This window comes from Camelus dromedarius, chromosome 11 (genome assembly GCF_036321535.1).
Source record: "Camelus dromedarius isolate mCamDro1 chromosome 11, mCamDro1.pat, whole genome shotgun sequence".
NCBI lineage: Eukaryota > Metazoa > Chordata > Mammalia > Artiodactyla > Camelidae > Camelus > Camelus dromedarius.
This window is the reverse complement of record NC_087446.1, coordinates 63,121,228-63,136,728: the sequence shown is the minus strand read 5'-3', so window position 1 is coordinate 63,136,728 and position 15,501 is coordinate 63,121,228. Positions and strand designations below refer to the sequence as shown.

General features: G+C 58.3%; 1 protein-coding gene and 1 long non-coding RNA gene across 2 annotated transcripts; one reads left to right on the top strand and one right to left on the bottom strand.

Annotated features, from left to right (window-relative positions):
• The first annotated feature begins 3,331 nt into the window (after nucleotides 1–3,331).
• On the top strand, nucleotides 3,332–12,892 carry NXPH4 (neurexophilin 4). The gene is made up of 2 exons (XM_064491163.1): nucleotides 3,332–3,509; nucleotides 11,336–12,892. Exons 1-2 carry the CDS (start codon nucleotides 3,453–3,455, stop codon nucleotides 12,197–12,199), a joined length of 921 nt encoding a protein of 306 aa, XP_064347233.1. The 5' UTR covers nucleotides 3,332–3,452; the 3' UTR covers nucleotides 12,200–12,892.
• On the bottom strand, nucleotides 12,821–13,963 carry LOC116156302 (uncharacterized). Its single transcript, XR_004140048.2, has 2 exons — nucleotides 13,674–13,963; nucleotides 12,821–13,469 (listed from the first exon to the last, which is right to left on the bottom strand). It is a non-coding gene; the product is annotated as an uncharacterized LOC116156302 (long non-coding RNA).
• Nucleotides 13,964–15,501: the final 1,538 nt, after the last annotated feature.

Below are 15,501 nucleotides of genomic sequence, written 5' to 3'. Positions count from 1 at the left end.
CTTGTGTCTACCTATGACTCTGGGTGAGACTCTGGAAGCTGGACTGTGCCTGCCTGCTGCCACCACCAGAGGGAGCCATGCTCTGTGCTTGAGCATCTGGTCTTCAGCGCTCTTCTGGAGCTCCCTCCCCCTTCATTCTGCTGTAACAGGGAAGCGGGGGGCACTGGACTTGACCAGGAAGACCTTCTTCTCTTGGCTGTGTGACCTTGAGCCAGTGACTTCACTCTCTGGATCATGTGTTCCCTCTGGCTCTAGGACACTAACTCCAAACTCTGTTTCTCTGCATTGTCACTTTTATGGGACACCACCAACTGTACCCAAAATGATCTCCAACAGTGAGAAATCCCACAATAAGAAATGAACACACTGGGATTGTGAAAGGCTTTCTAATCCTTCAGGGTGGTCCCGTACAGCTGTCTCTGCCTAAATTTGCTTTTTCTTTTTTTTAAATCTGTAACTAAGTTTGCTCTTGATGCACTAACATTTCACATTTCATGGAGACTAATTAATCAGATGCCAAGAGTAAGAACCTTGGATTCAGGAAAAGAGGAGCCCCCCACCCCTGGAGGTTTTAAATATCTGAAGAACCCTTAGCCAACTCTCAAAGGGGGAGCACTGCCTTTCATTCCCTCTCCCTCCCTGACCAACTTCCTCAGTCTTCCTCCTTTCTTGAGGAAACTATGGGTCTACACACCTCTAGAAACAAGAGCCCTCCCCTTCCCTCTTAGCCCTGAGATCCCATCTCCAGCCTCAGCTTCCAAGCCAGTTCTGTGGTCCTCCATTGCCTCCTGGGCTCCCTAGGGCTGAGGGCAGAGGGACCCTGCTGGGAAAAAGGGGTGTCCTTGTCGAATTCTTGGAGGGAGGCTTGTGTCCTCAGCTATCCACCAGGTGGCATGCAAACTTCTGCAGCGCAGCTCATCCTGAAGCCAGGCACAGCCCCCTCCCCAGCACACACTAATTATGCACCTGCCAGTGGACCCTAGCCCAGCCTCTCACTTCTTTCCCTTGGGCTATTCTGCCACACCCCCTCTACCCTCCGCCAGCCAGCTCCCTCCCTCCCCCAGCGCCTGCCAGCTCCCCACCACCAGCAGCCCCACCCCCTCACTCCCTCCCTCTGCCAGCCATGCATCTGGTGCCCCCAGGGAGCCACTGATTCTCTGCCTGTCGCCTCAAGATCCTGGGCAGAACGAGAGGGGCTCCCAGCTGCAGCTAGGAACACATACCCCTCCAGTCAGCATCCTCCCCATGCTCGCCAGGACATCCAGGAGAGGGTCTACCAGGAGGCAGTCCTCAAAAACTCCCCACCTGGCAAGGATGGCAGAGATGTAAGACAGAGGTGGAGAAGAGATAGGGGCCAAACCAGAGGCAGAGGCTGATACAGACAGAATGAGGAACAGAGACAGAAATGGAGACAGGGAGTGGGGTGTGTGTGTGTGTGTGTGTGTGTGTGTGTGTGTGTGTGTGTGTATCTGGAGAGAGAAGGTAGTGACCTGAGACTAGCAAAAGGAGTAGAGATGGGGTGGGTCAGGACTCCAGAAGATCAGGACTGTAGTGGTGGGCTTCTGTCCTGAGAGCCTAGGCCTGTGTGTGCCCACTGCCCCCACCCACTACCACCTCAACAGTCCCTGTGATTGGCACTTAGGTTCAGGATTCTGGTTGGAGCCTTGTGGCCTTGGGCCTGGCCATTCCTGCCCCTTCCTGCCTCCCTCTCTTGCCACACCTGCACCCAGGTTCCTGCCTCCTGGCTTCTGTCTGTCTCTCTGGGTGAATCTGTGTCTGCCTCATCTTCTCAGCATTCACAATCCTTGTTTTGGGTCTGTCACATCCCTATATCTGTCTGTTTGTATGTGCCTAGGTTTGTCTTTTGGACTGTCAGTGCCAGCGTACACTTGTGTGTGTGTCCTTCTCTGTGGATGTTTGCCTCTCTGCCAAAGCAAGGAAGGTGGGGTGGGCTCTGAGAACCTGGCTAGGTGTGCTTGTCTCTTGGTGCAAGTGTGCATTCGTCTCTCTGTCTCTGTGTGTGCTCCTGTGTGTGTGTAAATCGAATGTGTCCGTGTGTGACAGTGCCTCTAGATGTGCATCTGTCTCCCTGTGTGTGTGCTGGTCTCTGTGTGAATGTGTTTGGCTCTGCCTCTGTGCTCACCTCTACAGTGTGGCCTGCCCCTGTGAACCCATCTCCGTACATGCCTGGGGGCATGTGTTGGTGTCTCAGGGTATGTGTCTGTCTCTCCATCTCTTTGCTTGTCCCTATCTCTCCATGTCTAAGTGTCGGTCATACCACAGCCTCAGTGCATAGCAACAGCTGACAGCTGAAGACTCCTCAGGCGAGAGAGAGAGAGAGAGAGAGAGAGAGAGAGAGAGAGAGAGAGAGAGAGAGAGACTAGGGGGAGGAGGGAGCCGATGAAGAAACAGCCAAGAGGATAGGGACAGAGACAGGGCCAGGCTGGGGACAGAGACAAGGACAGAGACAGAGGAGGAAGAGGACAAGGATCGGAGAAGAGCTGATGGTGAAAGATGGGACACTGGGAGGAAATGGATGGAGATTGCACCATGAGGCCGGGCTGAGGGGTACTTCCTGCCCAACCCCTCCGCCCCCCGCTGGGACGCTCTGGGACATGCTGGGGTCAGCGGTGCGGGGCAAGGGGCAAAGGTGAACCGCCGGTCTAGCGGAGGGGTCCTGAGACCGCGGAGGTGCCTTGAGGGAGGGTGTAGGGGCGGCGGGCGCCGTTTGTCAGCCCTATTGACAGACGTGATGGGGTTTCCGTCCGTGATCAATGATTCTCATCTCCGGGCCGAATGAGCCGCGGGGCGCCCATCCATCCCCGTCAGCGCCGCGCGGCGGCAGCCGCCCGAGGCCCCGCCCGCCCTCACCTCGGCCCCTGCCCTGCTCCTGCCTCGGACCCACCTGGGCCCAGAGCATCGAAGGGACCCGGAGTTCCGAGGGTCCCTGGTCTTGCTGGGCTGCTGAGCCTCGCGGGGCTCCTGCTCCGTCGCGCCCCGCTTCGGGGGCCACGGTCCCGGAGCCTCGAGCCCCACGCCCGGCCCTATTCCTCAGCGGCGCACAGACCCAGCCTCTCGGGTCCACAGTCCCTGAGCCCCGCAGCCCTCTCCGCTTCGCACCTGGGCCGGGGGCGTGTCTGGGGCGTGCCGGGGTGAAAGTCACCTTCGGTGCCCCCAGCTGGGCGGGAGGGGGCGCGCGGGGCGCGGCCGGGATTGGAGCGCCGCGGAGCCCCGCCCCCCCCCCCCGCCCGCCCGAGTCCGACCCAACTTTCTCCCCCGCCCGCGCCCCGCCCCCGGCGCCGCGCTCCGCTCCTCTAGCCGCTCAGTCCGCGGGCCGCGCCGCCCGCTCCCGCCGCTCCGGCAGCCGCCCCGTGGCGCGCCGGCCCGGGCCCCTCGCCCCCAGGCCCGACTCCCGCCTGCCCGGGACTCGCCCCGCCCGGCCACCCGGGAAGATGCGGCTGCTCCCGGAATGGCTTCTTTTGCTCTTTGGCCCGTGGCTCCTGAGGAAGGTAAGGGCAGCACGGCGGTAGCGCGAGCGGGGGTCCCGGCCGCAGAGGTCCCAGAGTGCGAGGGGCTGCGTGCGCCCGCCCCGCCCCCGCGCGCAGCGTCCCAACTTTGTGCGGCGTGGGGGAGGCGGACAGACAGACTCCCCGCTCCGGACAGGCGCTCTTCCAGGGCAAGTTGGCCGAGGGTCGGGGTGGGTGCCGGGGTGGAGGCCCGCCTCGGATCCCGCTCCTGGCGCGGCGGGGGAGGGGGACGAAGCCAGACCCGCGAGTGCGCCAGACGGAGCGGGAGTGCGAGACAGACAGACAAGCCAGCAGAGTGTCAGCCTTGCCGTCTTTCCGCGCCAACCTCTCTCGCCTTCCTCGCTGTCTGTCCTTCCACCCCTCCACCCCCGCCTTCCCATTTCTCTCCTCTGCTCTTGTCACAATGCCAGGTGGGCCCTGTGTTCCAAGCATACACGGCCCGAACACACGCGCGCACACACGGACTCACACAGAGACGGTCGAACTTGGCTACGGTCTCCCATCACATTTCCCGCGGAGACACCATCTCCCCTGCACAACCTCACAGACACACCCCTCGCGCCCGGCGGGTAGGGAGTCGGGGCTGTCTGAAAGGAGAGTCTCTCCTCCCGCCCCCTCCTCGCCCCCACCTTCCCAGGCTGCCTCTTTCCCTGAGGCTCCAGAGCGAGGACCCAGAAGCTAAGGGGGCCCAGACTTGATCTGCCTCCCTCCTAACTTGGAGGCTTCAACTCGTGTACACGGTGTGCTCATGTGTGCTGATATGGAAAGTGTGGGTCAGCGTGTGCACCTGTGTGCGTGCCTGTGTTGGGGCAGCCGGGCTCAGGTGTCTAGTACTGGGGTCCAGGATGCGTGTGTATGCTGATGTGGTGTGCGGTGTTGCTCTCAAGGGGTGAATGCAAGTGCCTGCTTCACAGTGCAGTCATCTGTGTCCCGCTGTGAGTCCCACAATGGGGACCCAGGCCCTGGACCCCTGTCTTTTTCCATCAGCTCCCCTATCCCTAACTTTCCTATTTCCTGCACCCCAGCTGTGATCTACCTAGACTGGGGGACAGATAGGTTGCTCCCTACTCCCTGCACCCTAACCCCCAGCCCCTGCAGAGTCTGGAAGGGGTGTAGTTCCCCCCAACCACTTGGACTCCCATCAGTCAGCCAGATCGCACTCAGCAGCTCCAGCAGGGCAGGGGCTGCCCTAATGAGGCTGGTGATGGAGCTCCTTGATTCTCATAAGCCCGCCTGGTGACCTTGAGGGGCTGGAAGGTGGGCAGAGGAGCCCCCTCCACAAAAACTACTTCCACTGGCAGGAGCTTCTTTTGGACTTGCTGCCTAGCTCTGCCTATAGAGCGCTGCGGGAGGAGATCTGTGCCCCACAACCCACCCGGGTGTGAAGGCCTGGGGGAGAGGAGGTGGGGTTGGATAGTATCCCTGACCCCTTCTTTCTAATTCCTCCCTACTCTCCTCTCCACTCTCCCCGTCAAATAAACTCCCCTGTGGACAGATCTGGTTTAATTTCCTTTGCCCCCTGAAGGGGAATGAAACATCTGGTGGAGACTTGAGGGAGAATAAGCATGAGGATGTGAGCGATGGGGAGCTATCTGAATGTGTGAGAGCTGCAGCTGTGGGCCTCTGTGTTAGAGTCCATGGGGGAGAATATCTGCCATTTAGTCCAGCTTGCGTGCATGCGAGAAACTGTGTTTACCTGTACATACAGACTGTGGATGTATGAATATGTACAACTGTGCTTGGAGTGTGTGTAGGAGTGTGTCCGGGTACCTATCTGTGTGTGCTTGCATGCACTTGTGAGTATGGTGTGTGCACATGTGCATGCCTCACATGGTGGGTCTCTTGTGCACATCTGTGTGTTGGGGTGTATGTGTTGTCTGGATGTGTCCCTGGGGTTTGCGAGTGTGTGTCTGCATTCTTGTGGTTTCAAGTGCATTTGTGTGTGGGTATGGGATTGTGATCTTCAGGATGCGTTCGTGTATCTGAGTGTGGCTTGTGTGTGTGTGCTTAGGGCTGCCTCAGTGCCAGAGCTGGCACTGGGTTGACACTGAGTAAGAGGCTGGTGGGGGAGAGTTTACAGAGAAACCCTAATTGTCCAGTGCTGACAACCCTGCCTCTCCCATCCTCTTCACTTGCCCCTCCTCCAGGATCTCTCTCCCTTCTTCCTCCTTGCTCTGGCTCCCGATCTATGGTGGCCTGTGACTCTTGGTTTCCACTGCCTCTAGGGCTCTGGCACAAGTCTTCTTCAGGATCTTTCTAACGTGGTCTCTGACTCCTCTCCCTGTCTGTCTCTGTCTTCCCCACCCCTTGCCAAAGCAGCTGCCTACTGGGAGAAGCAGCAGGCGATCAATAGTCACTAATCACTAATCACTAATCACTAATTAGCTAGGGGAGGGCAGGGGCGGGGCCCTGTGGGACCTTCCAGCTCTAGCCTGCCTCTGGGAAGGATTAGGCTGAAGCGAGTCTCTCAGCCCTGGCTGGCCCCATCCCCATATCTAGCCACCCCCTCCTGCCTCTGTACCCCCCTTTAGCCCCCCAGCTAATCTCTGGCTGGGCCACTTAGGCACGCGCAGCCTGGGCCAGGGCCCAGAGCTGTTGGCGGGGATTTGGGGGTAATCAGGGGCCGCAGCTGGGCCAGAGGCATGAGAGGGGGACACTGTGATTGATCCCTTGGGCCAGAGTCTATGAGTATGGGAGGGAGTACCCGATGAAAGAAAAATTTACACGGCCTTGGGGTTGGGGTGGGGGAGGAGCTGGAGGCCCAGGACACGGTGATTAGGGAAGAGGTGAGGTAATTGGGGGACCGAAACAAGGTAAAGAAGGGTCACTGGAGTCAGGGATGGAGTCATTGGGAAGGGGAGAGATAAACGTTCTACGAGACCAGGTAAGTGGAGGGGACATCATAGGGGTCAGAGATGAAGTCATTGTCGAGGAGATGCGGAACTTTGGACAGAGCCCTGGAACTCCACATAGGCGGAGTCCAGGAAGGGGTCAGGGTAACTGGGAGAGGGCAGGGTCGGTCATGGGGGAGGGGCCCCAGGGCTCAAGGGTGGCTGGGTGCAGTGGGGAGTCGCGGGGCGAGGGGTGGGAACGAGCAACGGGGCGGGGATGGGGAGCAGGGAGCGCTGCCTTGAGCGCTGGAAATTGGCGAGTCTCCCCCTCTCCCTCGCCTACCCCTCCTCCACCCCCACCCCGCCCACTCCCCCTCCGGCTCCGGCTTCGGGAAATTACATCCCAGCACCGCGGCTCCCACCGCCCCCCCCCCACGCGCCCCGGAGCCCACGCCTTTATAGGCACATTTATTGCAATAATAAAGTGAGGCGCGGGGCGGGGGGCGGCCGTTCCCGGGGGGACCGCGCCGGCTCTAGGAAGCAGGGAAATAAAATAAAATAAAATAAAATCAAAATTCAGATAACGGTGAGCCTTGCGCGCTGCAGGCCAAGAGCAGGCGGGCAGGCGGGGCTGAGGGGGAGGGGGCGCCCGGCCCAAGGGCAGAGCCCGCCCCACCAGCGGTCCCCGCCCCCTCACGCTATACTAGGGTCTGGAAGGAGGTATCTTTGCCTCCACTTGCCTGGTCCCCTCCTGTAGCCTGATCCTGCCCGTCTGCCTTTTCCTCTGACTTGTCTCCCATACCTGTCCTCAGCTCCTGTCTCCCTATTCCTCTCTTATCTCCTTTCTTGTCCCCCAGTCCCAATTAACATTCCCCAACTCCTGGGTCTCTGCATCCCTCAGCACTCCTGTTTCTGCCCAATAATCATTTCCCATCCCTGATTTCCGTTCCCACCCCCATCAGGCCCCCATCCCCTTCTCCCAGTCCCTGTTCCGTTCTCATTCCTGCCATTCCCCAACGCCCATCCCTCATCTACTATCCCTGTCCTCCCCTCCCCATTTTAGTTCCCATCCCATCCTGTTCCCCCATTTTCGTTCTCCTGGCTACGCCTCTGCCCAATGCCTGTCCACCATTTCTGATCTCCTCTTCATCCCTGTCCCCATGCCTATCCTTGTTCCATCCTTCTCTCTGCACCATATACCTGTGCCTGCCGAGTCTCCAACCCAGTCCTCCTCCATCTCTGTCTCAATCCTCACCCCAGCCTGTCCTGTCTATCTCACCTCTGTCCTCACTCCCATTTCTATCCCTGGTTCCCAGCCAGACCCTGGCTACTCCACCAGCCCTGACTGCGGTGCCCCCCGCCTCCTTCTAGGTGGAAGGGTTCAGTATGCTATTCCCTACCCTTCCTCAACCCAGGCCTGGAGCACTCCTCTTTCCCCAGCAACGGGGTGCCGTCCCCTCCCCCAGTCAGAATCCTGAGTGGCCCCGCCTGACCCACGCAGCAGGAGAGAAGCCACCGACAGGTCTGGAGGCCTGGGGGAGGTGCGCCCTGCAATGCGGCTGGGGGGCTGACAGCCTGATCCTCTCTCTGTTCCCAGCGGTCCCATCCCCAAGAGCCCCTTTCCCCCACCCGGTGGAGTTTGTTCAGCAGCAAAATGCAGCCTCAACTCCCCTCCAATGCGTGGGCTCGCTGCCTTGGGGGCAAAGCACTCCTGGCTCGGCTCCCGCCCTGCTAGGGCCTGGAGGCGCCTAGTGAAGTGCACCCCACACCCCACACCCTCCCTCCACTGCCACCGCACACCTCCGCCCCCCAAGCCGACAGCCAGGCTAGCCTCTCCCCTCCACAAATGTCACTGCGCCCAATTAGCTTAATTAAACCAGCTCTGGAGCAGGGGGACCCCTCCTTGGACAACACCCGGCTCCCACTCTCAGTTGTCAAGGGGGAGGGACAGCACCACAGCTTCTGGGCAAAGAGGCCCCCTGATCCCCCTGCTTTCCTCTCCCACCCCCACCCACAGTTGGAGACACAATCTGAAGGGTAGAGGGAAAGAACCACAGTGAGACAGTCAGAAGAAATAGGGAGAAAAACAATCACAGAAGGAGAAAATTAGAGACAGAGTGAGGAAGAGAGAGAAAAAAGAGACTAAGAATCAGAGAGAAAGGGAGAGAGAGAGATGGAAAAACAGTGAGAGGGAGAGCGAGAGAGGGAGAGTGAGAGCGAGCGTGCAAGCAAGGAAGCCAGAGGGAGGATTTTATTTTATTCCATGTTCCCATTTCTCGGCTCGTTTCCTCCCAGACTCTCGCCCCCCCCCCCCACTGAGCTACCCCCCCACCGAAGGTCGCTTTGGCCGCCCCCCCCAACTCTTCCCTTTTATCTTGGCTGTCTCCAGCAGCCGGTGGGGGGTGTGGGTGCCCAAAGCCCCGGGATTTGCCAGGATCAGAGAAGCGCAGATAGCAATTTGTCTGGGATCAGAGGGGGGGGGGCCACCCAGCACCCCTGACGGCCCAGCCAAACCTCCTTCCTCCTCCCAGCCCTTGTCTGGAAGGAGTCTGGACTGAAGCAGTCGACAGGTCCTGGGCTGGGTGCAGGATGTCGGGTGCTGCTGGGGTGTGCTGGGAGGGGGTGGCTCAGAGGCACAGGAGTCAGGGACTGAAGGATGTCCCTGGAAAGAGCTAGTGGTTGGGCCCAGAGGGGTGAGGAGATTAGGTGTCAGAGTTCAAATGACTCCCCCGAACCATCCTTGGACTTTCCCTGGAAGCTTCACACACTCCCTCCTCCAATGTCCTCTCCGAGGCTCAGGCCTTGCTCTCTCTAAGCCCACCTTTAAGGGTGTTGGCCTCTCCTCCAGGGAGGCCCTTGCCCCCTCCCACTGTGGCCTAGGACTCCTTCCCCCCAGCCCCTCTGAGGCCCACCCTCCGGGTGTTAGCTGCCAGCTCATGCTTGTCTGTCTGAGTCAATCACTCTTGCCACCCCCGCCCCCCTTCACCTGAGCTGGGAGGAGAGATGGACGGGAGGAGGAATGAGGGGGGCGATAAATATGTATGACGAGCGGGTGGCGGCGGCATTAATAACCCGGGATCGCAGCGCTGCGGGGATGGGGACCAGGCGGTGGAGATTCTAGCCCAGCAGCTCGACTCTGCCGCTCCTGTCCCCTGTGGACACATGGTGTGGACACATGGGTGTGTGCAGAGGGGGACACCCATGCTGCCCCGCCTCTTTATCGACCCAAAGCTCATCCTGCAGGCCAGTGTGGGACCCCCAGGGACCATTCATAAACAACTCACACATATGCACCCCCCCAGGGGAACACGATGAGACCACACTTACTGTATCATTGTGGATACACTGACACACACCCTTGGGATAAAGCTTGACACATGGACAGAAGATAATAGGAGCTCACACAGGAAAAGTGACACCCTCAGAGAATCACACACAGCCACCCTCAGACATACAGCCAACGCAGGCATACAACCACACCAGCCACACAGACACAACTACCACAAACGGAAACACAGCCTCACTTAGAACAACATAGACACAGCCAATTCAGGCACATATGCACAGCCACCACAGGCTGATAGACATTCAGCCACCACAAGTAGGCGGACATACAACCTCCTGAGACTGATACACAGGGGCATACAAATACACACACACGTACAGCCACCATGCGCAGCCTGAGACCTGGGACATGGCCATACCCTTGTGCCCCATTTTCCTGAAATACTTCCATACAATCACTGGTTCCTTATTTTATCTTTTTTCGTATTATTTCTGGCCCATGAAATTTATAATGTGTATTAATCTGTGTACTTTATACCCCAGCCAGACACATACGTACTCATCACCATAGGTTGAGACTTGAGTGTGCCCGTGCATGCGTCCATGCATGCACACACACACACACACACACACACACACACATACACAGTCATCACTCCAGGTAGACAGACACACACACAACCCTCTCAGGCTAACAGAAACGCAACCATCCCAGACTGACACACACGGTACGCCCTCCCCCCAGTCAGAACCCACACGCAGTAAGGGCCACGGTAAACGGCCACAGCCAGCACAGTCTGACTGACACACTCTGACACGCACGGCTCCTCTCCCTCCCGCTCCCCTCGCTGGAGCGGCATCTCCATATTTCTTCCTCTCGCGGGCGCGCGCGCGTGTCTCCTTCACTCCCGGCCACCCCCCACCCCCCACCCCCGCCCCAGATAATTGATGGCCCGGGCCTGGCCCGGCCGCTCCCGCCTCTCGATCCATCTTGTATTCGCGCCCGCACCGTCTCCTAGGTCGGCCGCCACCTGAGACGCAAGGAGACGAGTAGGGGCGGGCAGGGGCGGTCCTCCAGCCCCGTCCCAGCCCAGGGAAGGACCACCAGGCGGCATCCCCCACATTAGGAGCGCTGGAGGCAGAGAGGGGTGCTGGCGTAGCCCTCAAACCTCAATCCACAGTGCCCAGCCTCTCCACTGCCCTCAGCTCCGTCGGTTTCCCTTGCCCCTCCTGGCAAGGGAGAAGAGGGTGTGGGGGGGGGGTGCCTTAGGCTCGGCAGGGTGTTGGGAGGTCTCACTCTTTATTGATACTGGACATTGGCAGTGGTCATGGCCTCACTTGCTTCAGTTCAGCTTCTCCCTGGTCCATTACTCCCAACCAAGCCCAGGCCCACAGCTCCACACTCCCTATTCAAACCCACACTGGCTTTGGCTTTTTTGACTTTATCAGTTCTCATCGGAGTTCTGTGAGAACACAAGGATTCTCAACGTCATTTCATAGGTGTAGAAACTGAGGCCTAGACCACATGGCTTGAAAGGGTTGCAGGTCCACTCCAGAACGCACTTCCTGAGCCACTGCCTCGTACGGCCCGATTCCATTTGGTCTCCTAGTGGCTGTGGATAAGGGTCTGCGTGGCCCTGGCGGGGTGGCCAGAGACAACCCCAAGGTCTCTCTTTTCCTCTTTATCTACAGGCGGTCACTGCCCAGATACCAGAATCCGGGAGGCCGCAGTACCTGGAGTTGCGCCCCGCCGCGGCCGGAGGGGGCGCCCCTGGGCAACAGCTCCCGGCACCGCCGAGGTCTTCCGAGGGCTTGGGCACCGCCCGCGCCTGGAGCTGGGCCTGGCCCGCTAACCACACTGGAGCACTAGCCCGGGAGGGAGCGGCGGGGGCGCCCGCGCAGCGCACCAAGAGAAAGCCGTCTATCAAAGCGGCCCGCGCCAAAAAGATCTTCGGCTGGGGGGACTTCTATTTCCGGGTGCACACCCTCAAGTTCTCTCTACTGGTGACCGGTAAGATTGTGGACCACGTGAACGGGACCTTCAGCGTGTACTTCCGCCATAACTCATCCAGCCTGGGCAACCTCAGCGTCAGTATCGTGCCGCCCTCCAAGCGCGTCGAGTTCGAGGGCGTCTGGCTGCCGGGGCCCGCCCCCCACCCGCTGCAGTCTACGCTGGCCTTGGAGGGGGTGCTCCCTGGGCTGGGGCCCCCGCTGGGGATTGCGGCCGCGGGGCCAGGGCTAGGAGGCACTCTCGGGGGCGCGCTGGCGGGTCCGCTCGGGGGCGCGCTGGGAGTGCCCGGGGCCAAAGAGTCACGCGCTTTCAATTGCCACGTGGAGTATGAGAAGACGAACCGCGCGCGCAAGCACCGGCCGTGCCTGTACGACCCATCGCAGGTGTGCTTCACTGAGCACACGCAGAGCCAGGCCGCCTGGCTCTGTGCCAAGCCCTTCAAAGTCATCTGCATTTTCGTCTCCTTTCTCAGCTTTGACTACAAACTGGTGCAGAAGGTGTGCCCAGACTATAACTTCCAGAGCGAGCACCCCTACTTTGGATAGCGCGACCCGCCCTCGCCCGGGCCCTGAGCTTCCCGCCAAATCCCCAGCTCCCTAAGTGGGACCCCTCCCTGTGCCCACATCCACAACTTCCAGCCTGGGCGTGGAGAGAAACAGCCCTCCCAGGGACCATCGGCTGGCGAGCGCCCCCTTTTCTCTGTGGGGGTGCCCACAAGGCTGAAGGTAGCTCCCTTGGCTACAGAACAACCCAAAGTGAAGGGGAAAGAGCGAAGCTCCAGAATAGGTGGGGCTTGGAGGCGGTCCCAGCGTCCCCTGCGTCCACACTGAGTCCGCTTTACGCCGCTGGCGCTGGGCTGGATTCTCCCTTTGCCCACAGCTTTAATAACGCCTGGCCTGGCACCCTCATCCCACCGTGACTTCCTTACCCCCTGGCGCTTGTCCCCCACCCTGTGCCCATGTAAAGACCATAAGGTCTTGTAAACCGCAGCCTATCCCGTTATCCTTCTGCCTGCCGAATGCCAGTCCCTCCCGTTCCCCGAAACCCCAATAATTAGGGTAGCAGAAGCAGAACTCCTGGGCGAAGGCGATTGACTCGGGCCCCTGCCCTCTGCCCGCCTCCCTCCTGTCCCTGCCGTCTTGCTCCACCTTTCCGGCTGCTTCCTCTCAGTGATTTTATTTATTTATTTAACGCCAAAACAGACGGGAAAGGGAACAAAATAAAGTGAAATCCAATACGCGTCTGTGTGAGACCTTTGTAGGGAAGTGGGGTGGTGGTGTGGATTTATGTCTGGCCAGGGCCTCCTCCCACCGCAGCTCCTGGGGAAACCGAGGCAAATATTGACAGAGCTAGCACCTTGGAGGTCATCCAAGACCACATCAGATACACGTGGAGGAGACCCTTGGGATAAGAGCCCTGCCTGGGGTGAGGATTTTCCTCCCAGGTGTGGGCCATGTGCAGCTGCTGCAATTAGGATGGGGATTAGACCTGAAAGGGCACCACCAGCGGACTATTTGGGACTACTTAGGGGAGGAGGTATAAGGCTTTGAATGGGATGGAGATGCAGGGACGGCGTAGGCAGAGCACTGACAACCTGCTAAGCTCCGCGGAGCTGGCGGGAGGAGGCAGGTGGGGGGGAGGGGAAACGGTGTTTGCGGCATCTGGAGTCATCGATCTTCCTTTTCCTTCCTAATTTCGTGGGCGCTGAGTTTGCAGACCAATGGGGGAGGGAGGGAAGGAGCCCTGAGACGAGGGGGTGGGGGAAGGGACAAGCTCGAGTTTGGAGAGCCGGGCCGCGCCGCTGCTGCTTGCCGTCTGCAAACACAAACAAGGCCCCCTTCCGCCAGCTGCCCACCCTCCCCACCCCCGCCTCCAGCTCCCTCCTGCAGACGCGGCTGCTAATTTTATCCGCCCCCAACCCTGGCCCGAGCGTTAATTGGCTGCGGCTTCATTAGCAGTTCACAAGCTCAGCCGCCCCCCTCCCCTCGGGACCCCTGACTGGGGCGAGAGAGGATATACCGACAAGCTGAGGCACAGAACGACACCTCGTCTTCAGCCTTCCTTCGCCTTGAGTCCTGGGTCAAGGTACGCCTGGGAGAGGGCAGTGTTCTCCTGAGGATTGCCTACTGGCTCCAGCGGGAAACTGAGTCAGAGGTGAGTCTGATACAGGCGGGCCTGGGAGGGAAAAGTCAGTAAGGAGAAAATACATACCGGATAGATGGATGGATGGATGGATGGATGGATAACAGTATCAACTGAAAGGAGGAGGGAGGTGGGAAGTAGTTCTCGGTCAGAGATTGGAGGAAGGAGAACCTAGCAAACTCCCAGCACCAAGCCTATTATTTCTGGAAAGACCCGAAAACACCTGAGGCTGGAATGGGAGAGAAGGAGGTTACAGCTTAGGGTGGAGGGGGTGGAGCTTCTGAGGTCTGATATGAGAGCCAACTGGGAAGACTGGAATTAGCAAGTTAGCCCATCTGGGCCTCAGTTTCCTCATTTGTAAAGCAATAATAAAATAGCGTGTTCTGAAGATTAAATGAGACTTTGCAAGTGAACAGGCTTTGCAGTTAATTGTCCTCCTCCTCTTCCTCTGACTCACAAACCTGACTCCTCCTCTGCCATCCTCTCCTCCTCCTCCCCTTCCTCTTTGGATATCTGGGAGCAGAGTGAGGTCCCCCTACTTGTAACTGCACTTGTTGCATTTGCATTTTGTTACCTGTTCACCTCTTTTTTTTTTTAATGGAGGTACTGGGGATTGAACCCAGGACCTTATGCATGCTAAGCATGAGCCATACCCACCTGTACCCCTTCACCTCTTGATGTCCCAGCCATCAGTGATCTATTCTGATACCTCCAAGGCTATGGCATGCTGGGCATGGTGAAGGAGCTCAATATATTGGCCGAATGAATGAATGTAATATTGCTATGTAAGGCAATGGTTCTCAAAACCACTGCTTATTAGAATCACCAAGGGGAGGTTTTGTTGTGTGTCAGTGTGAATGGGCAAAAGCCATTGAACTAGAACTTCTGAGGAAAGGCTCATATATTTGTCACATTTCCCAGTCAGTTCTGCTGCCTAGGTTTGGGGATCTACTCCTGGAGGGATCCATGAGTCCCTTGCCCAAAGAATGAGTCCAGATAAGTCAGGCAAGAGGGAATATCCCTTCCAGTTCCAGTTCCAAAGATCTATAGCCCCAGGGTACAAAGAAAGCTCACTGATTGCTGGGGCAGCAATGGTGAATAGGTACCCATCACAAAGCAAAATTCAACATGTGCAAGGACAGGAAGCGGGCACCTCATTCAGCTCCCAGATGTCCCAGGGAAGGAGAGGATGGCCACAGAGGAGGCAGGTTTGGGAGGATGAGGAGGGACAATTCATCCCAGAGCATGTTTACATACACAGCCTCATTTAATCCCCACCACATGTTATTTTATTATTGAGTTACAAGTGAGGTTAATTTGCTAGTTAATTTCCCACAGCTGGAACTTGAACTCGGGTCCCTCACTCTTCCAAACCAGGGTGCTTTCCAGTGCACCAGAGCTCTCTAGCTTGTATTGGGAAGAGAGCCTAATAAGGCTAGGTACTCAGTAGACACCCAGTGAATGGTTGCAGTATGGACAACAGACAAGAAAATCAGAAACAAAACGAAACAAAAAAATACCCCTGAAGAGCTTCAGGACAGTGAGGAGATGGGGCGGCACTGGATCTCTTTTCTTTCAGGCAAAAGCCTCTGACCGTGGGGCTGTAGACGGGAAATGAAACGGAAGAAGAGGGGGGAAAAACTACAATTCCCAAAAGACCATATAAAGGGACTGGCTCACGCATGCGTAGGCCCCTCCCTAGTTC